Below are 20703 nucleotides of genomic sequence, written 5' to 3' on the forward strand. Positions count from 1 at the left end.
AGGCCTTTGAAATCGATTCCTATTCAGACTGTAGTCTTCATAAACAGAAGTCAAGGTGATAACCGCACCAGAAAGTTCAAAGAATCTGATAAAGCAGTGATCCAAATTCTTGTTTGTAGGTGGCCACCTGGTGATCGGGGCAGTAATTCGCTGAAAAGAACAAAAGATGACTGAGTAGGAGTCCCCCCAATCCAGAACCATGCGGAATCAAACAGCCTGCGCGGACCAAGAAAGGAGGCACACACCTCGCTGGCCACCTGCACAGCTGCCGGGCCTTGTTTCATCACTAAAGTTTCGCCAAACTGCCAATCAGCGGCGACGCTGCACGTAGACGTGCTACGCTGTGACGTCAGAACAAAGATGGCTGCTCCCTGAAGACTTTCTCCTTCTGAATGTTTGCCCCTCGCTGGTGTCAGGCTCAGAGTTAAAGACTCGGCCTTTCTCCAGCCATGTTCTTCCGAGGCTGTGGTCGCTGGGTCGCGGCTTCACTCACCAAACAGCACCATCCGTCTTCCCGGTTCAGCGGTGACAGCGCGGCGCCCTGGACTCCGCACTTCGACGTGGTAGTCATCGGCGGAGGACATGCGGGGACCGAGGCCGCTGCCGCCGCCGCTCGGTGCGGCTCCCGGACTCTGCTGCTCACGCACCGAGTGGACACCATCGGTGAGTAGCGCGGTGTGGGGCTTGCCTAGGACGCAAGCAGCCAGTGCCTTCCTCCTCCCCCTCCCAGTGCCTGATGTGGGCCGCCTTTTCCCTCCCTTAAGGCTGGTGAGAATCCTGCCGACTGTGGTTTTAGCCTGATTCGTGTTTCGCAGAGCAAGCGGGCCCGGGCCAGAGCTCTAAGACTAGGGGCTATTCTGAGGACCGTGGATTGTGCTGCTGCTGAAAAGTAATTAGCGGGGGGGTGCGGGGGGCCTGGGGGTTGGGGAGAGGGGGTGCCTTGAGAAAAGGGTGAACTGTAGGAATACTGGCTGATTCCTTATTTCATTGTTGTCATTTGCCCTTTACTAGCTTGTTGCTTTGGTTAAAAGAGTGAATTAGGACTTCCCTGGTGGCGCAGTGGTTAAAAATCTGCCTGCCAACGCAGGGGACACTGTTGGATCTCTGGTCTGGGAAGATCCCACATGCCGCGGAGCAACTAAGCCCGTGCGCCACAACTGCTGAGCCCAAGTGCCACTGAGCCTGCGCTCTGGAGCCCGTGAGCCACAACTACTGAAGCCCCCGCGCCTAGAGCCCGTACTCCGCAGCAAGAGAAGGCACCGCAGTGAGAAGCCCGCGCACCACAACTAGAGAAAGCCCATGCGCAGCAACCAAGACCCAACGCAGCCAAAAATAAAAATACATAAATAAATAAATTTATTTTTTTAAAAAAGAGTGAATTAACATTATTAGTACTCGTTTATTAAATGACCATTGTGTTTTTCTCGAGGTTTTGTGAAGCCCTTTTGAAGGACGAGGGTACTTTTTTATTGCATTCTGTATTCTTACTGAGTGTTTATTCCCCAGTTTTGTGCCTAGGACGACCCAACAGTGCTTTTTTGCACTTACAGGCTGTGGTTGGACGGCCATAATTTAAACAAGACTCCTCTCTAGCGTCATCTTAGATACTAGCTAGGACATTATCCTGTAAATTATGCATGCCTATGTCTTTCCTCTTGCATTTTGCTTAAGAGTGAATAGTAACTGAAATGTTAACTGTGCTTTGTGTACTGAAATACTTTTTAAAACAACCATTCAGCTCGTAACTGTGGAGAAATATGCACTGTTAACAGCGATTCTTTTGGAGCGAGGCTATATGATGACCCGAGTAAAAACCAGGAATAACAATTTAAAAAATCGAATGAACAAAAAAGTATTGAACTAAGATGATCATTAAATAGTATAAGTAATGTAGTTCTGTCAAGGATAAAGGAATTCCCATCAAAACCCATATTCATTAAGTAGTCATTAATATCCTCTAAAAATACCCATTGTATTTATACCAATACAATATGACCTAAATTTTCTTTTTAAATAAATAGATTTCAGAGATTTTTTTTTCAGAGATATTTTAATAACTCATATTAATAGATGAGCTTGGTAAATGACAATTCTATCTTAAAATCAAAGTCTCATTTTTTTAAGGTAGTTTGATGTAGTAGAGTATCAGGTATTTCTGCTTGTCCTCAGAAAGATAGCTTTGGCTTAGAAAGTTGAACTTCCGTAAGAATACAGAATGCAGGAATTGTCCTCTTTCAATTCAGTCATATCATCTGCCAATAATGAAGTCAGAGACAGAAAATCTTTTATTTTATACTAACCTGGAAAATAATGCTTTTCGACAAACTATTTTTTGGCATTCATGACAAAAGAGAAAAGTCTTCTGACACTAAACCAGACACTGGCAAGTAGGAACAGGATTTCCATGATTACTTTAGATCAATAAAGGTTTACCCCTAAACTGAGTTTAGGTCATACTCTCCAAACAAAGCCTCATAGGGAATAGTGTTTACCTAAATAAATAGTGATTCTGTGTCAAAGGAAGGAAGGAAATAATCTACTGCAGCTGTCATCCCTGTTTTTACAGTAGGGACACTGAGGTAAAGAATATTAGATAACTTGCCAAGATCACATGGAGCTTATAAGTGGTAAATCTAGGAACTGAGCGAGATCTCTTGCTCACTCCTAACCCATCCTCCTAATCACAGCACTATTCAGCCTCCCTCTGGAGACCGTGAAAACTTTTGGAGGGCTTGTTGCCGGCCACAGCAGATCAGCAGATTGTTGACATAGCTTTCCCACTCTGTACCTCCCATAAGGCTTGGGGGATTTAAAGAGAAGGTATAAAATGTGAATTCTACTTTCAGGAAGCTTATAATTTAATTATTTCTGCAAAATAAGCATAAAGAAAACAGCAGATGGCATTTATGGAAGACATACTTGATTATAACTGTGAACCAGTGCAAAGGAACTTCTTAAAATTATGCTTGATTTAGGAAGGTTTCATGAGATAAGAATTTCAAGGTCACATCGAAAAGGAAAAGGAAAAGGCAACGTAATGAATGTGTACAAGGGAAAGATTCAAAAGAAACTTCCAGCAATGGTTTGTCTTCCAGGATGCCCTGCATAACTTTTTCTCTTTTTAAAATTTTATTGATTTATTTATATTTGGCTGCGTTGGGTCTCTGTTGCTGCGCGCGGGCTTTCTCCAGTTGCAGAGAGCGGAGGCTACTTTTCGTTGTGGTGCGCGGGCTTCTCATGATGGTGGCTTCTCTTGTTGCGGAGCACGGGCTCTAGGCGCACGGGCTTCAGTAGTCGTGGCTTGGCGGGCTCTAGAGCACAGGCTCAGTAGTTGTGGAGCACGGGCTTAGTTGCTCCGCGGCATGTGGGATCTTCCTGGACCAGGGATCGAACCCATGTCCCCTGCGTGGGCAGGCGTATTCTTAACCACTGTGCCGCCAGGGAAGTCCCGCCCTGAATAACTCTTGCATCCTGTTGGAACTCCAGCATTTTTAGAGTTTGCTTCAAGTTCTTTTATTTTATCAAGCACTCACTATATGCAAGATGCTCATATATTTATTTTGTTTATGTCTGTTCTCTTTAGGTCAGATGTCCTGTAATCCTTCCTTTGGTGGCATTGGAAAGGGGCATTTAATGAGAGAAGTTGATGCCTTGGATGGCCTGTGTTGTCGAATCTGTGACCAGTCTGGTGTACATTACAAAGTATTAAACCGGCGCAAGGGACCAGCTGTTTGGGGTCTGAGAGCTCAAATTGATAGGAAACTTTATAAACAGAACATGCAGGTAAGAACAGGGCATGAAAACAGGAAAGACTGTAGTGATTGTTTAAGTGTTATGTTTCAGCTTGCATTCTGTTTTGACAGAAAGAAATCCTAAATACACCGCTGCTTACTGTTCAGGAGGGAGCTGTAGAAGATCTCATTCTTACAGAACCAGAGCCTGAGCACACTGGGAAATATCGCGTCAGTGGTGTTGTTTTGGGTATGTACTGCTTATAGATGATAATAATAGTATCAAACTCCATGTGAGAAATTTATTTTGAGTAGAGTATGGAGACGCTTTGCTTATTCTAGGAAATTGTTGTGTTTTCTGTTCATACATGAGCGAAACTGTATAAAAAATCATACTTCTCCTTTCATTTTGACAATGAAGCTCACATTCTGTACCATCTTATTTTGGGACTCTATAGCTTGCGTAATTGTGTATTTTCCTCCTGCTATTTTTTATTTCTGACTTTAAATATTTTTAATTTATATTTTATAGGATTATTATATGTTTTTTTATTTGTTTCATATTAATTTTTAAATTAAAATAACACATGCATGTAATTTTTACAAAAATCAAATAGAATTTAAATTTGTATGGAAAAACAATTTATCTCTATCATCTCCCTCTACAGACTTAACCACTTAAACATTGATTGGAAGATTTGTGTGTGCACAGTTAATTCTATTGCTTGGGCAACTCTGTAGTCTGGTGATTAGGGATTGAACTGGCCTTTTTGTTGGGAGCTCCCAAACATCTATGTCTCTTAGTCCTCAGGCGAAGAATCGATCCTCTGCCAGGGTACTGGACTGTTGGCACCTGCTAGCATTCTAGGAACAAGATGGTAGGAGGGGCTGTGCTGAAGAATCTCATCATTTAAAATACAGAGATTAACTTATTTCCCTATTTTAAAATTAATTTTTTATTATACATTTATTAGTTTTTTTTGAATGGGGAATACATATAATGGTAAACGGTTTAAAGGAGATGAAAGAAGGTAGAATGAAAAGGTGGACCCTCATCTTGTGCCCCAGGCGGCCAGTTTCCTTCCTCGGGAGCATTACTCATCTCTGGTGTGGTCTTTCTGTGAGTGTGTTTATATTTCCCCCCAACACACATAGCAGTAGCATATTGCACACACTATTCTGTACTTTTATTTTTTTTTTTCAACCACTTAATCTGTGTTTGGTTTTCTTTGCTTTAGGGAGCTATGTTTCTTTCTTAAAAGTTCATGTTTTTGTTCTGTGATAACCTTAGTAACTATGATTTTGTATAATATACTTAATCTTCTCTTTCTTCTGTCAATGTTTACTGACTTCCCTATGTTGAACAGTTACTAGTTTTATTTTCATTTCCCTTCCTCTCCCCTGCGTCCTTTCCCCTCCAGATTTGAGGATTATATTGTTTGATTCGTGTAAGGTAGGTCTGTCTGCAGACAAACCTTTATATGCAGATTTCAACTCCTTCTCTCATTTTCAGCTGCCTAGCTTCATTCCTACATTTCTTATATTCAGTCCTCCAGTTTCTGAGCCTTTGCACGGCAAGTGGCTTCACTGTCATCAGTATGTTCTCTTCAGGTTCTTGAGTTAAGGCCTTCTCCCCTCTGCTAAATCAGTTATCGCTCTTCCAGCCACTTTTTTAACATTTAATTTTATATTGGAGTATAGTTGATTTACAATATTGTGTTAGTTTTAGGGGTACAGCAGAGTGATTCAGTTATACATATACACATATCCATTCTTTTTCAGATTCTTTTCCCCTGTAGGTTATTACAGAATATTGAGTAGAGTTCCATGTGCTATACAGGAGGTCCTTGTTGATTATCTAGTTTATATGTAGTGTGAATATGTTAATCCCAAACTCCCTCCCCACTGCAACCACTTTCTATCTTCCGAAAATATTTTGAAATTTCTCATCTTTTGACAAGTTCTTTCCCATTACTTGTCCTTGTGGTTTTATATCTTTTTTGCCCCTTTATTTCATTTTCCTGGAGTTTCAAGAGGGAGAAGAAATCATGTGAGGTGGTGTGTCATATTTAACCAGAAGTCTAAAATTAATTAATTTAAAAAATTAACTGAGAACAACAAAAAGTGCGCGGGAGCTCGGCGGGCGCACGGGCGCCGGGTCCGCCTCGCCGCCTCCGCCCGGTCTCGCCGCCTCCGCCGCCGCGCCCCGCCGCTGGGGGGGGGTAGCATGTCTCACAGACCGAACTTGACCGCGCACGTGCCCGCCGCCTCCCTCAGCGCCTCTGGGAGCGTGCACCCGCCCTCCACCAGTATGGCGACGTCTTCCCAGTACCGCCAGCTGCTGGGTGAGTACGGGCCGCCATCTCTAGGCTACGCCCGGGGAACTGGGAAGAGCCAGGTGCCCCAGAGCAAATACGCGGAGCCGCTGGCCGTCATCGAAGAGCCGGGGAAGGAGGTCAGACCCCCGTCCGCGGGCAGCAGGAGCGCGATGGAGAGCCTGGAACGCGGCATCGTCCACGCCGCAGGATTGGTGCGGGAGGGCTTGGCTGAAACGGAACGGAAGGCCGGGCGCCAGCTGCCTCGTGAGCCTGCAAGGTTTTCTGCCTTCTTCCGAGAGGAGAAGTTACGGCTCATCTCCCCTGTTAGGATGAAACTTTGTTTTCAAAGCGGTAACAGTTTGGCTTCTCCTCCCCCCGCCCCTCCCGTGGTTCACCAGGCTCCGAATCGACAGCCTGTAAGATTGAGGAAAGATTTTGCAGTTGATTGGGAGTTACATTTTAAATAGTGAGGAACTACCCAGGTGTTTGTTGTTGTTTTTTAAAGCATTGATTCAGAAGAGGCACGTAAAAATTACCTGTCTTACAGCAAACTAGTTTGCCTCCAAGATACCAGCGTCTCGCTCTCCTCTTTTGAATACATTTATGTTACCCGCATTGTTCTTTGTTCCTTTTGGTAAGCTGATACAACTTGAAGGGGTTTTTTTGTAGTGCGGACTTGACAGCACACTTCACTAGTAGCTGGTCCCCTCGTTTCCCATACACTGTAGATTCTGCTTAATGTAACTTCTTTTCTGCTTAAGCATTTGCATGACTATTAGTGCTTTGAAGTCAATTTTAAAAATGCACAAGTTATAAATACAGAAGAAACTCAAACCAAACATAACAAGGATCCCGAAATTTTTCCTGAGACTGTATGTAGATTTCAGTTCTGCCTTTCCTGGAAGTTGATCCAAACATCTGGAAGAAAATGGAACTGTTTGCATCTTTGTATTTATTACTCGATGTAATAAGGCTTATTTTCATTAACAGCTTGTAAAAAAAAAAAAATTACCTGATACTATTCAGTGCTCTCAAGATTTTAGGAACATGTGTATTGGTGATAATACATTATGCTCTCCATCCCAGCTTTCTCGGATTCTTGAGATTGATAACATATAGGCTTCTTACTGATTTAAAATCTTTTTCAAGTTTCTAAAGACAAAATTTTTCTGTAGCTTTACTACAAAATAGTCACATTCCAATTTGATCCATGGTAACAATTAGAACCTGAGTTTTATTTTGTTTCCTATCCTTTAGTGGATGGAAGTACAGTGTATGCGGAGAGTGTGGTTCTAACTACTGGGACGTTTCTGAGAGGCATGATTGTAATTGGATTGGAGATGCATCCAGCGGGACGTTTAGGGGATCAGCCTTCCATAGGGTTGGCTCAGACTCTGGAGAAGTTGGGGTTTGTGGTGGGAAGATTGAAGACTGGGACTCCGCCCCGGATCGCCAAAGAATCCATTAATTTCAGCATTCTAAACAAGCAGACACCAGATAATCCATCCATACCGTTCAGCTTTATCAATGAGACAGTGTGGATCAAGGTGAGAATAATTTATGAAAATCTGGCTTTAAACAGAGGATATAGACTAACCCTTTTTTTTCTTTTTTTTTTTTTTGGTAGCAATTCACTTTTCATCACTATTACTTAGTGTGCAAAAAAGAGACCTTTAAAAGGATTAGCTGATTTGGCTACTTGGGTAATTCCCCATAAATTCTTAAATTTCATCACTTTAATAACTTTGCCTGTTTAAACTTTTTGAAATAATTTCAGAAAAGTTGTAAGACTGTGAAACTCCTATAAACCATTGAAATTCACCCATTGTTAATATTTTGCCCTCTCTCCATATATAGAGACATAGATACATGTATATATTTAATGTATAAAACAATAATATGCACATTTATTTATTTATTTTAAATTTATTTATTTATTTTTGGTTGTGTTGGGTCTTTGTTGCTGCGCACGGGCTTTCTCTAGTTGCGACGAGCGGGGGCTACTCTTCGTTGCAGTTCGCGGGCTTCTCATTGCAGTGGCTTCTCGTTGCAGAGCACGGACTCCAGGCGTGCACGCTCAGTAGTTGTGGCTCACGGGCTTAGTTGCTCCGCGGCATGTGGGATCTTCCTGGATCAGGGCTCGAACCTGTGTCCCCTGCATTGGCAGGTGGATTCTTAACCACTGCGCCACCAGGGAAGCCCCCCACATTTATTTTTATTCTTTTTTCTTTTCATTAAACATTTAAGAGTAAGTTACAGAGATTATGACACTTTACCTCGAAATACTTCAGTCTGCATCTCAACTAAGCACAAAGACATCCTTTTTTATAACCTCAATGCAGTGATGAAATTTGGGGAATTTAACATTGACACAGTGCTGTTATCTAATACAGAATCCATAGATTTTGCTGATTGTCCCAATACTTTTTTTGTCCCAACATTTTTTTTTCCAATCTAGGATCACATATTGCATTTAATTGTCATTTCTCTTTAATCTGGAACAGTTCCTCAAACTTTTTTTTAATAAATTTATTTATTTATTCATTTATTTTTGGCTGCGTTGGGTCTGCGTTGCTGCACACAGGTTTTCTTTAGTTGTGGCGAGCGGGGGCTACTCTTCGTTGCGGTGCACGGGCTTCACATTGCGGTGGCTTCTCTTGTTGTGGAGCACGGGCTCTAGGCACGCGGGCTTCAGTAGTTGTGGCTCGCGGGCTCTAGAGTGCAGGCTCAGTAGTTGTGGCGTACAGGCTTAGTTGCTCCACGACATGTGGGATCTTCCCGGACCAGGGCTCGAACCCGTGTCCCCTGCATTGGCAGGCGGATTCTTAACCACTGCGCCACCAGTGAAGTCCCAGTTCCTCAGTCTTTAATGGCACTGATACTTTTGAAGATACAGGCTTATAGGCTTCTACCTATCCTTTGAATTTAAAAAACAAAAAACTGTATATTGTGTGTTTAGAGTTAAGGGCTAATATTTGATGGTCCTAGTTTCTGGTGAGTGTTACCCTGATGAGTGGCTCCAAGTGTTGTTATTTTGAGCAAGTGACTTTTATATTTTCACTTTGGTAAAATGTAAATCATGGTGATACTTTCCTAGTGTGTGTATTTTTAAACTTTGTGTTTTTTAGTTTTATTTTTTATTTTTGGCCACGCCACACAGCTTGTGGCATCTCAGTTCCCTGACCGGGGATTGAGCCCGTGCCTCCTGCAGTGGCAGCGTGGAGTCCTAACCACTGGACCACTAAGGAATTCCCTGTTCTGACATTCCTGTTTCATTTTCCTCAATACTTTGTTCTTGCTTAGTTTTAAAGCAACAGCCTCAGACATCACATTATTTCACTCAGATACACTTTGGTACATGTCTTTAACAAATAAGGGCTTTGTAAAAATCGACCACAGTACTATTGTCACACATAGCAGAACATAATTTCTTAACATCATCTGATATTCAGTGCTCAGTTTTCCCTAGTTTTTATAGTTGTTTTTAAATGTTTATTTAAAATGGTTTTTTACAGTTGTTTTATTTGAACCAAGCACCAAATGAGGTCCATACATGACTTTGGATAATATGTCTTATAATAGTTTCCCTCTTTTTTTTTTTTTTTTTTTTTACATTTATATGTGGAAGAAACCTGGTCATTTCTTTTCTGAAGTTTCCTACATTCTAGATTTGTCTGATTTCAACCCTTTGATGCCTTAAACATGTTCCTGCATCCTCTATATTTCCTGTAAACTGTTGATCTGGAGGCTTGCGTAAATTTAGGTTCATCTTTTGGGTTGTTTTTAACAAGCATACTTCACCATTAATATTTGGCATTATGCATAGATTTAATGTCTATAAAAGTAAGTGCATGTCATGTGCGGCATTTATTTGAATAAGAGGCAAACTAATAGACAGGCAAAACAATGTTGTAACTAGTTCCTGTGTTTTAGCCAGAAGATCAGCTGCCATGTTACTTGACTCACACCAACCCTCAAGTGGATGAGATTGTCCTTGAGAACCTTCACCTTAACTGTCACGTTAAGGAAACTACAAGAGGACCCCGGTAAGGACAAAATATCAGTGCTCAATTACTGTAAGGAACAATGTCAACCCTCTTTTGTTTGTTTCATTAAATTTTTAAATTTCAATGTCCTTTTCTAGATACTGTCCCTCCATTGAATCAAAGGTTTTGCGTTTTCCAAACCGTATACATCAGGTTTGGTTGGAACCTGAAGGAATGGATTCTGACCTCATCTACCCGCAAGGGTTATCTGTGACACTGCCAGCTGAATTACAAGAGAAAATGATCACATGCATCAGAGGCTTGGAGAAAGCTAAAATGATTCAGCCAGGTAAAGAGAATGCCAGCTGCCCTTCAGTCTGAGCTCAGCATTGCTTAGCAGACGGTGAGGAGATCTTAGCCACAGTCATGATTGCTTAGAGCCTCAGAACACAGAGCCCAACATCTGTGCATTTAAAATAGTCTTCGTTTTTAAAGAGCATTTAATGATAATCTTTGCACCTCTACCTTGAGGCAAATCCAGCACTGTTTTTATTATTTTTTACCGTTTATTCTTTGGCCAGGCTATGGTGTTCAGTATGATTACTTGGACCCCCGTCAGATCACTCCTTCTCTCGAGACTCATTTGGTGCAGCGGCTCTTCTTTGCTGGACAGATAAATGGCACTACTGGTTATGAGGAAGCTGCAGCTCAAGTAAGAGGTTGTTCAGATGTTCCTGAACAGAAGAGGACTGTTTAACTGGTGTTCCTCCTCTCAATGTCTGTTATGATAGCTATGTAGAGCTTAGATACAACTCATAACTACAACAGAAGACTTATTCTGTTTCACAGGATACAACAGGATTTTAAAACCACTGTGCCTTTATTACTCTTTTCTGAACTCCTAGATCCAATAGCATATTTTGATTAGATTTATTATATTGCTTCTGAAATTAAAAAAAAAGAAAATTTAGTTCTTTTAAACTAACTTTATTGAAAATTACCCTATTATTATTCCTTTTTAAGCAGAAAGTTATGTTATTGTTACTTGTAAGTAGGAAAAGGCTAAAAAAGTCTTACAAGTGGATTTTTTTTAAAAAAGATTAGCCCACATAGGTTTATCAGGAATATTAGATATTTTTGAAAACAATGAATCATAGCATTCTAAACTGGTACATTACCCATATTCTGTTTCTGAATGTGGACCACATTTTCTGTCTCTGTTCTGTCCCTGCTGGGTAGGGCCTGCTTTCTCACTCCCTGAGCCCTTTTTTCCCAGGTAGTATCTGAATAGGATAGCTCTTTGTTCAGTTCATAATGGCCTTTTAAACATTTCAGTCCTCTTGTAGGGTGTGATAGCTGGAATCAATGCAAGTCTTCGGGTCAGACACAAGCCTCCTTTTGTCATTAGCCGAACAGAAGGCTACGTAGGAGTCTTGATTGATGACCTCACCACGCTGGGTACCAACGAACCATACCGCATGTTTACCAGCCGAGCTGAGTTCCGCTTGTCACTGCGTCCTGATAACGCCGACAGCAGGCTCACGTTGCGAGGTAACTCTTCACTGAGTCTTGCAACCAGGTTTCCTCTCCTTTAAGACCTCTTTCATTATAGTCTCTCCCTCCCCCTTCTAGGGTACAAGGAAGCTGGTTGTGTGTCCCAACAACGATATGAAAGAGCTACTTGGATGAAGTCTTCTTTAGAAGAAGGCATTTCTGTGCTAAAATCCATTGAGTTTTCAAGTTCTAAATGGAAAAACTTAATCCCAGAGGCTTCTATAAGTAGTGGTAAAAGTCTACCTCTCAGGTATGCGTTTTTAATGTAGACCTTTCTGACTTTTTACAGAAAAATGAAATCATTTCAGAGAGATATTACCTATAAATTCCCTACCTGCACATTTTAAATGAATGCAGCTATTACATTTGCTTCTTTTCAAAATCCTTTAGATGTAATTTATTTCTTTATTCACTAATGACAATATATATGATTCTAAATTATTTTTATTTTTTATTTAATTTCTCTGTGGCTCCCATTGAGTTCTTCTGGCTTGCCTAAGATTTAGGGGGTACAAACCAAGAAATAGAGTGATCTGCTTTCTTTTTTAGGCAGGGAGCAATTGGAGTGGTCTCATCTTGCCTGTGAGCTATAGCAGGGAAACTTTGATTAAGCAGAGTGTTATAAATTCTTTGGACTTACTTGAAGAGTCCCTTGCTACATTTTAGGGTTCTTTTTGTCCTTGTTTTTACCATTCTGGTTATATGGACTCTTAAGTCTAAAGGGCATTAATATAGAGCTTTTTTGCTTCAGAGGTATGTTCCTAAAAACCTTGCATAATTCAAAATCTGCATCTTTCACCACTGCTTTTTCCCATTTAAAAAATGTAAGCTAATCGGGGGTGCGGGGTGCTCAGAAGGCATAAATCTACAATCACCGTATCTTAGAAGCACACATGCTGGCTTGATCTTGCAACTGCGTCTCCAGTATGTTTTTCCTTTATAGTTTCTTTATTTCCAACCCCTGTTTTCCTTGTGAGGGATTCTGTGGACTTAAAGGTATACCCATTTTAATGCCACTTTTTATTATCTCTAATCTTTCCAAGTGCTCTCCCCTTAACTAACAGCCAGACATAGCGTGTCTTTGTTTGGCTTTCATGTCATCACAGTGTTTTATCGTTTACAACTTCTGTTCCCAAATTTTCATTTTCACGGGAATTTCCCAAAACACTGGCACCACGGTTAGAGGATAGTAAGCAGGTTTCTAGTTATAGTAACAGTAAGTAATAAATAACCTGCATAGTAGTCACCCAAACCAGGGGATCTCATTCACAGGAAAGACAGCCTGCTTCACAAGTAAGGGTGCTGGATGTATTTGTTTACCCGCTAAGTGGTACCAGGAGATGGTAGTAGTATAAACATAGTTTTATAATTCGCTCAGTTGTCCAGCTATTCGTTTGTTTAAATTTAAGAGGGTTCACATTATTTCAAACTTTACAAAAGAATTTATAACATTATGCTTTGTTTAGATCAAATATTGCACTATTTCAAATTTTATATAATTGGAATTTACATTCAATGTGACTAATGTGGATTGAGGTCATAGTGAGAGCATGGGAAGTGATTGTTTTCAACAGTTTAAAATGCGAATTGATGAATAAAGATATGAAAAAGGAGGCTGTCAGTTTTATGTTTTTACCTAACTAATCCCATGAGTAGCCCATTTTGTTAAGGTGATTTTTTTTTTAAACAGTAATTTGGCCAAATGCTTTCCTTGTTTATTCAGGTGTCTTTCATTTCAGAAGGAAGCTGTGGCAGCGGGGCCTCATGTTGATTTCAGCAGAATATTTTATACTCTAGGGTTCAGCCTCCCTAAAAGAACCCACTTTATCTGTTCCTAGATATGTAAAGCTAAAAAGATAGAAACTTGGGCAAAGGACATGTGTTGCATCTACGGCACACGTGGCGGGCTCTGTGCCGGCCCTGAGAAGTTGAACTGGACTTTCAGCTGGCATTTTGACAAAAGAGATCCACAGGTGCATGTGCACACACATCTCCTGTCATGATTACAGGGAAACGCACTGACCTGTGAGGTAGCGCAGAAACTGTCTCTTGTGTTCTGCGGAAGTGTGCTAGCTTGTCCTTCTGTGCCAGACCTCTGCACTCTGAGGCTTAGGCTTCATTCAAAGCTGGTCCTGAAGTTTGGGCCTGCAAACAGCTCCAAGCCTTGTAAACAAATTATTTAAAACCTTTTTAAAAGTTAAATGGTCACAGGCTTCCCTTTGAGGTCACTATCCTGCAAGATTCCACGGTAGCTGTTTTTTTGGTTAGTCATTAGGAGGTATGTTCCAGCATGTTCTATAATTTCTGAAAGGACAACCCCTTTCCTTTTGGGGTTTAGGGTCATTTGGTTTCATTCTAGCTTATCTGATAAGGCCTCTGAAATTAGTTTACATAATTCATCTCGCGGAGCACAACAAAGTTTACAGCTCCTTGTGGAGAGAGGGTGTCTGGCCTTTCCTAGGCCATCTGAGGAAAAGATGAGTCAGGTGTCTGTAGAGGGTGGTGACTCATGACCCTGGTGATAGGATGAGCGGTAAAGAAGGCGTCTGGGAGGCCTGGAAGAACTTGGGACCCCAAGATGGGCAGAGCTGACTTTCTGTTGCCTTGATAATTAATTGGTTTAATTGGTTTTGGGTGGACAGAGTTGATCAAAAAAGCAATCTATTAAAAGAGGGAAAGATCAAAGTAAATAAAAATAAAATTAAGGCAGTGAATTTAGGGAAACTGTATAGATCAGTGAGGCCTTGTGAGAACCAAACAAAATGAGAAGGAAACTGGATGTTTTGCAGTCTTGGAGCAAGCAGGAGATCTTCAGCTGGTGCCGAGCACACGTGCAAAAGGATAACGCATTCACAGGACGTGGGCTTAATGTGACTTAGATGTAAATTCTTATGGAGTTCAATCAAACCCTTGCTATCAGAGGATATTCTGTCCTTACCAGAAAGGGAGGACAAGTAGATTATTGCAGTGCTACCAGCAACTTATCCCTCATGATAAAGGAAGGGAGTTGAGGAGAATCACATGCTAATCTTCTTGAGGTCCTGCTGTGTTGCAGTTGCTGCTGCGTTTGCTCACTGTACTTGGGAAGAATTAGAAATATATTGATACTATTTATTCTGAGATTTGTATTATTTTCAGGGACTCTTGTTCTTAATCTGCTTGATATAATATGGACCCCTGTGTTAATGAAACTTTTATGTATTTGCAGAGCTCTCGATGTTCTGAAGTATGAGGAAGTTGACATAGAGTTGTTGGCCAAGGCTGTTCCAGAGCCCTTGAAGGAGTACACCAAATGTAGAGAGCTAGCCGAAAGACTGAAAATAGAAGGTAGAAAATACTTTTTTACTTCAGATGTCTGTATGTTCTCCTTCCCTTTCGTGCAAATTGTGAATGGATGGCAGATCCACGAAGAGCTCTCTGTCAAGAGGAGCCATTGTTACCATAGGACCAGCATCATCTTAAGCTCTGACCACTCAGAGTGGGGCTCCCAGATAGCACTGCAACATGTGGGCGCATGTTAGGGGTGTGAAATCTCAGCCTCCATCCCAGACCCAGAGTGAGCATCTGCTTTTTAACAAGATCCCTACATGACTTGTGTGTATATTTCATGTTTGGGAAGTGCTACTGTAGAGCTGTCCTTTTAAAAAAAAAAAACATATTTTTTCTACATTCCCCCCCGCTTTTTCTTTAGATTTTTTTTTTTCCCTCCTCCACCCTGCTGCTAAATTATAAGATCTAATGCAAACATGATCAAGGTGTGTTCCAGACTTGTAAACTTGCCTGTTGTAAGAAAGTAATCTTTATTATTTTTTTTATATTTATTAATTAATTTATTATTTATTTACTTATTTTGGCTGCACCAGGTCTTAGTTGTGGCATGCGGGATCTTTAGCTGCAGCATGTGGAATTCTTTAGTTGCAGCATGCGAACTCTTAAGTTGCAGCATGCATGCGGGATCTAGTTCCCCGACCAGGGATCGAACCCGGGCCCCCTGCATTGGGAGCTCAGAGTCTTATCCACTGTGCCACCAGGGAAGTCCCTACATTTTCCCCATTTTAATGTTCTAATAATGAGAAAAATAATGCTATCTTTGGCTTTGACAATATATTGAAATACTCTTCCATTAACAAATGCTTACTTTGTATCAGGCAAAGAAATCCAGAGTCTGCCCTTGTACATTATTATAACATTTGGTGTGCTCTCATACTCTTCGTCAATATATTGACCATCAAAGTCACATGTGACTTTTGGAGTTGCACTGCATTTTTTTAAAGTTTTTCTTTATGTAAAAAAATTTCAAAGATAAACAGAAATACCGAGAATAACATTAGCTTCTGCATTGTGATAGATTTTTTTTTCCTCCGGTGGAAAATTATGTGGAGAAAAAGGCAGGGGACAGAAGGAGATGGGGGAGGAAGGTAGGAAAAGCAGGATAATGATGGATTGTTCAAACAGGAAAGGACTTTAAGCTCCTTGGGGACCAGCGAAGGTGGTAAGAATGCTGCATTCCTTCTAGCAGTGGTAATTTTCTTTCAGTTCCAGAGAGGTCTGTCACCTTGCTGTACTTTGGCTGCATATATAGGATGACCCAAGTGCTACCTATCATTCTTCCAAATGACCAGACCCTAGTCATTTGCTAATGTGTAAGAAATACTGTTAACCTTTTATCTCAACATCATGACCTTTCTATTGAGTAAAAATTACTTTATTGAACATTTAGGCTGTTCGCATCTGGCTGTTATACTTTAAACTTGGTTTGCAGTTTTGTTTTGTCCAATAAATCATCCAGAATAATTATCTTTAACTTGTTCATAGGAAACCCTGACTTCAGCCATGGAGTAGCTACTGTTTTGCCTTGTTCTTTAAAGACTCTGGCATATATACTCTAATTATATCCATGGCTTAAAAGAAACTAAGTTAAAAAATAACACATATCAGTGGTTTTCAAATCACTGCCTGGATCCTCCACTAGACAAGTTTCTTCAAGAAACTGCGAAGCAGAAATTAGTTTCAGATTCTTTTTTGTAGTTATCTCTCATGTTTTGCTGTATACATATTTGAAAGATTAAATATATCTTTAACATATACATTCCCTCTTCATTTATATTCTGGGATCCTATAAAGAGTCTATTCATGAGTCATAAAATTTCATTACAATTTATTGTACTAATTTGTTATATATTGTATTAATCACATGCATTATTTCATTTGATACTTAAAAGTGTCCTATGAAGGACAGCTATTAGCATTATGTCTTAATTTTACAGCTAAGTACGTGGTAACTTGCCCACCATCACACAATTGGTGAGTGGCAGAACGGGACTTTGAGCCCAGCACGTCTGACTGTAAGGCCTGTGCACCTCACAACTACCCTTTGTTGTCATAACGACCATCCTAAGTCCTCCGGGTCATCCCTTAACATTTCTGGATAAAGCAGCTGAGGCCCAGAAGGATCATGATGTGTCCATAGTTAGAGGGTAGTTTATTGGCAGAGCCAGGCTCAGAGCTGAGATTTTCTGGCTGCCAGTCAAGTGATGGAAGCAGATACTGCCTGAACCTTTAGGGAACACTTGCTTTCTTGAACAGGACAGAATGACCACCTCAATTTAGGTTTTAAAACAGGTTTTGGATTTATTTTTCTAAGAACAGAATGCTTTAATTACAAAATAATTGCTGAATTTTCTTCCTAACTTCTGAATAACACCTTAGTTAAATTATTTAAATTATGTTATCACCTAAGAAGATCTGCTTTTTAAAATTACAGCTTTATATGGACCTAATTCAGAAAACCATCTTCTTGGAGAAACATCTTTTTTAAAATAATTAATTAATTTTATTTATTTATTTATTTATTTATGGCTGTGTTGGGTCTTCGTTGCTGCGCACAGGCTTTCTCTAGTTGCGGCGAGCAGGGGCTACTCTTAGTTGTGGTGCGCAGGCTTCTCATTGCAGTGGCTTCTCTTGTTGCGGAGCACGAGCTCTAGGCGCATGGGCTTCAGTAGTTCTGGCTCGCGGGCACTAGAGCGCAAGCTCAGTAGTTGTGGCTCACGGGCTTAGTTGCTCCACGACATGTGGGATCTTCCCAGACCAGGGCTCGAACCCGTGTCCCCTGCATTGGCAGGCGGATTCTTAACCACTGCGCCACCAGGGAAGCCCTTGGAGAAACATCGTTAGGACTTAAAATTCAAACCTACAGGCTATTGAAGGAAATGTTCCACCAAAATTTGTACTGAGAAGGAAAGCAATTTCTTTTTTTACTTTTAATTTTCTAGATTCTTGAAATGAAAAGGACATGGAATAAATTACCATACAGAATGTTGTAGTTAATACGCAAGATACTCCCTCTCTTTATTTCAGCCTCAGTGTCCTCATCTGTGAAAGGGAACACCTACCCCACCTATCTCATGGTACTGAGATCATGTATGCAAAAGCTCTCTGTAAATTGTAAAAAACTATAAAAATGTAAGTTGTTAATGTAATCTGCATATCATAACATAATTAATTTTGTTCACCAGCCACTTATGAATCAGTATCGTTCCATCAGCAACAAGAAATAAAGGAAGTTCAGCGAGATGAAGCTCTCCAACTGCCGCAAGACCTAGATTATTTGACCCTCAGGGATGTGTCTTTGTCCCGTGAAGTTCGAGAGAAGCTACATTTCAGTCGCCCACAGACGGTAAGAAAACAGGCAGTGGATAGGAGCAGTTCATAAAGAGCCACAGCTTTAATTTTTAAAACCTGGATTTACAGTGGCCACATAACTAATTTTTATTTCATCATAAAAAGCTTAACCTCTTATTTTCATATTCTCTTTGTATGACAGATGTCAGTATGTTTTTATGAGAGATGAAAAAGCTTAGTCTAAATAAGTAACTGGAAGTCAAGAATTGGGTTGATTATAATTATTCTCTAGTCCCAACCTTGTGCTAAACTGTCAGTGCAAACTTGTATATATGCATGACTTAAAAGAAACTAATTTAGGTTAAAATAGAATATATATCAGTAGTTTTCAAATCACTACTTGTATCCCCGCCCTAGGGATTCCATAGTGTTGTGTTGGGAGCCACTAGGAGGAAGAAGGGGGCCAAAGAGGTCCCCCACCCCATGCTCCTGCTTGTGTGTGTGTGTGTGTGTGTGTGTGTGTGTGTGTGTGTGTGTTTTGCATTTGCGTGAGGGCATGTGCACCCAGCTGTAAACATCTGGTAAAAACTTCATAGTATATAATATTGGACTTGTAATAACAAATATTTAAAAACTGGTAGGCTATGTTTATTGATTCTGAGACACATTTTCACATCTCTGAAACTGAGTTGTATCTTAAAAATTGATGGTGTATCATAGTTTAATGGGCAGTGGGTTGTGTTTGTTTTTGTTTTGGTTTTGGTAATGGTTCATAAAAGTAAAGGGGCACTTAACAAAACCATAGTCTGCAGAATTTTTTGAAAAAAATGATTTTTAAAGGGAGGAGTGATTTCATGGTGTTCATGAACTTAACATGGTGTTCTTAGTAATAGTCATTGTGGAAAGTGGGCAGAGAGGCTTTAAGTTTTATAACTGTATCCTATTCATATTGGGTTATGTTTTTGTGGATGGTCACAGGCTGCACTGCCCAATACGATAGCCATTAGCCAAATGCAACCATAGACATTAATTAAAATTAAATAAAATTAAAAATCCAACTCTTCAGTCATACTAGCCCCATTTCAAGTGCTCAGTAGCCACAATAGGCTATTGGCTACCATATTGGACAGTGCATTTTTACTGTGCAAATGTTATAGAAAATTTACATTATCACAGAAAATTGAATTGCACAGAACTGGTCATCGGAGTTCACCTCTTATCCAAAATTCTAAAATACAAAAAGCTCTGGCAGACGTTTGCTACAGACTCATTTGGTGGCAAAACAGACCTGAACTGATATGAGGTCTTTATACCACTTGGAGTGAATAATTCATACATTTCACTGTAAAAATACACCACAGAAATATTACTGAGAAATATTACACAGAAATATTACTGAGATTAATTATAGGGTGTTGCCCAACACAGTGCCAGTGATGTTAGATCAGTTTAATGAAGAGAAAAGGTTAGGTACTCTAACATCTGTTAGTTACATGATCTTGGACAACTCATTTTAATGTCTCTGAGCCTCAGTTTCCCCTGTTTGTACAATGAAGATATTCATAATAACCACATTTCTTTTATCTACTCTCTGAGTTATTTTGAAGATACATTAAGATAATGGTTTTAAAAATATTTTATAAACTATAACATACAGATTGTTACCAGGAGGAAAACAGATTTGCTTATAATTGACATAGCTTATTTATGTTTCTCTTGGGGTTTTAATTCCTAGATTGGGGCTGCCAGTCGTATACCTGGAGTGACACCTGCTGCCATCATCAATCTGCTCAGATTTGTGAAGACCACTCAGCAAAGACAGGCAGCTATGGATAGATTGCCCAAAACTGATCAACGTTTATGTAATACAGACAAACTTGAAGATAGACAGTTATAGCTTGCTATTCATAGAAGACTTTTAATCAATACAAGAGTATAGATAGGAGATAAGATGTATTTCTTTTTTTTTTAGCTTACTGTTAGTAACAAAGTTTATTTACCTAATTAAATCCAATCTAAATCGCTCCTGACAATGTACAAAATTCTTTTCTCAAAGTTCCCTTTTTTCACAAACGTTTCATCACTTTTTATATCCATATGATTTGTCCCTTAGTTTTCCCCATCCAGAAACAAACAGCTCTAGGACAAAATTATTATCATCACTTTTCCTCAACAAAAATATCTCCATTCTTTATACCTTCCTTTGCCGACAACACATATCCTACTTGCTTTACGCACTGAAATGCTTCCCTTATCATTTTTAGTAGCTTTAATTACATATTACAATTGTTAACCCTTAAAAGCCTTAACAAAACCAAGAAACAAGTAATTGAACTGTTATACCAGCATTTACTGACTGGCAAACTTACTTATGAACATATTCCATAACCTCTAAAAACTTACATTTTTCTCATAGCATAATTTCTCTTTAATATGGTACAAGATACGTGTTTAATAAACCCAAACATCTTCTGAAGTTCTACTAATTAACCC

The 20703-nt window shown here is 40.0% G+C and overlaps 2 protein-coding genes and 1 pseudogene across 3 annotated transcripts in view; all 3 read left to right on the forward strand.

Moving 5' to 3' along the window:
* DDX43 (DEAD-box helicase 43) overlaps positions 1 to 9976 on the forward strand; it is a 128723-nt gene extending 118747 nt beyond the window's left edge. Inside the window, exon 15 of the transcript XR_014248288.1 lies at positions 8249 to 9976. The gene's annotated coding sequence lies outside the window, so the exon portion shown is untranslated. The remainder of the gene's footprint in view (positions 1 to 8248) is intronic.
* MTO1 (mitochondrial tRNA translation optimization 1) lies at positions 338 to 20233 on the forward strand. Its single transcript, XM_082405073.1, has 12 exons — positions 338 to 663; positions 3584 to 3783; positions 3864 to 3981; positions 7307 to 7596; positions 9983 to 10095; positions 10194 to 10384; positions 10617 to 10747; positions 11382 to 11586; positions 11668 to 11839; positions 14798 to 14916; positions 18105 to 18265; positions 19946 to 20233. The coding sequence occupies exons 1-12, from the start codon at positions 450 to 452 to the stop codon at positions 20105 to 20107; spliced, it is 2076 nt and encodes a 691-aa protein (XP_082261199.1). The 5' UTR covers positions 338 to 449; the 3' UTR covers positions 20108 to 20233.
* LOC309634694 (cyclin-dependent kinase 2-associated protein 1 pseudogene) lies at positions 3988 to 7297 on the forward strand (annotated as a pseudogene). The gene has a single exon. The product of its transcript is annotated as a cyclin-dependent kinase 2-associated protein 1 pseudogene (transcript).
* Positions 20234 to 20703: the final 470 nt, after the last annotated feature.

This window comes from Balaenoptera borealis (genome assembly GCF_965194805.1).
Source record: "Balaenoptera borealis genome assembly, chromosome: 9".
NCBI classification, from domain to species: Eukaryota; Metazoa; Chordata; class Mammalia; order Artiodactyla; family Balaenopteridae; genus Balaenoptera; species Balaenoptera borealis.

What these genes read in the sequence shown, in the direction of transcription:
- MTO1 (XM_082405073.1), top strand. Translation starts at nt 450, where the DNA reads ATGTTCTTCCGAGGCTGTGGTCGCTGGGTCGCGGCTTCACTCACCAAA. An exon ending in ATGAGACAGTGTGGATCAAG is followed by an intron (nt 7,597 to 9,982) that starts GTGAGAATAATT and finishes CCTGTGTTTTAG; the next exon opens with CCAGAAGATCAGCTGCCATG. An exon ending in GAAACTACAAGAGGACCCCG is followed by an intron (nt 10,096 to 10,193) that starts GTAAGGACAAAA and finishes GTCCTTTTCTAG; the next exon opens with ATACTGTCCCTCCATTGAAT.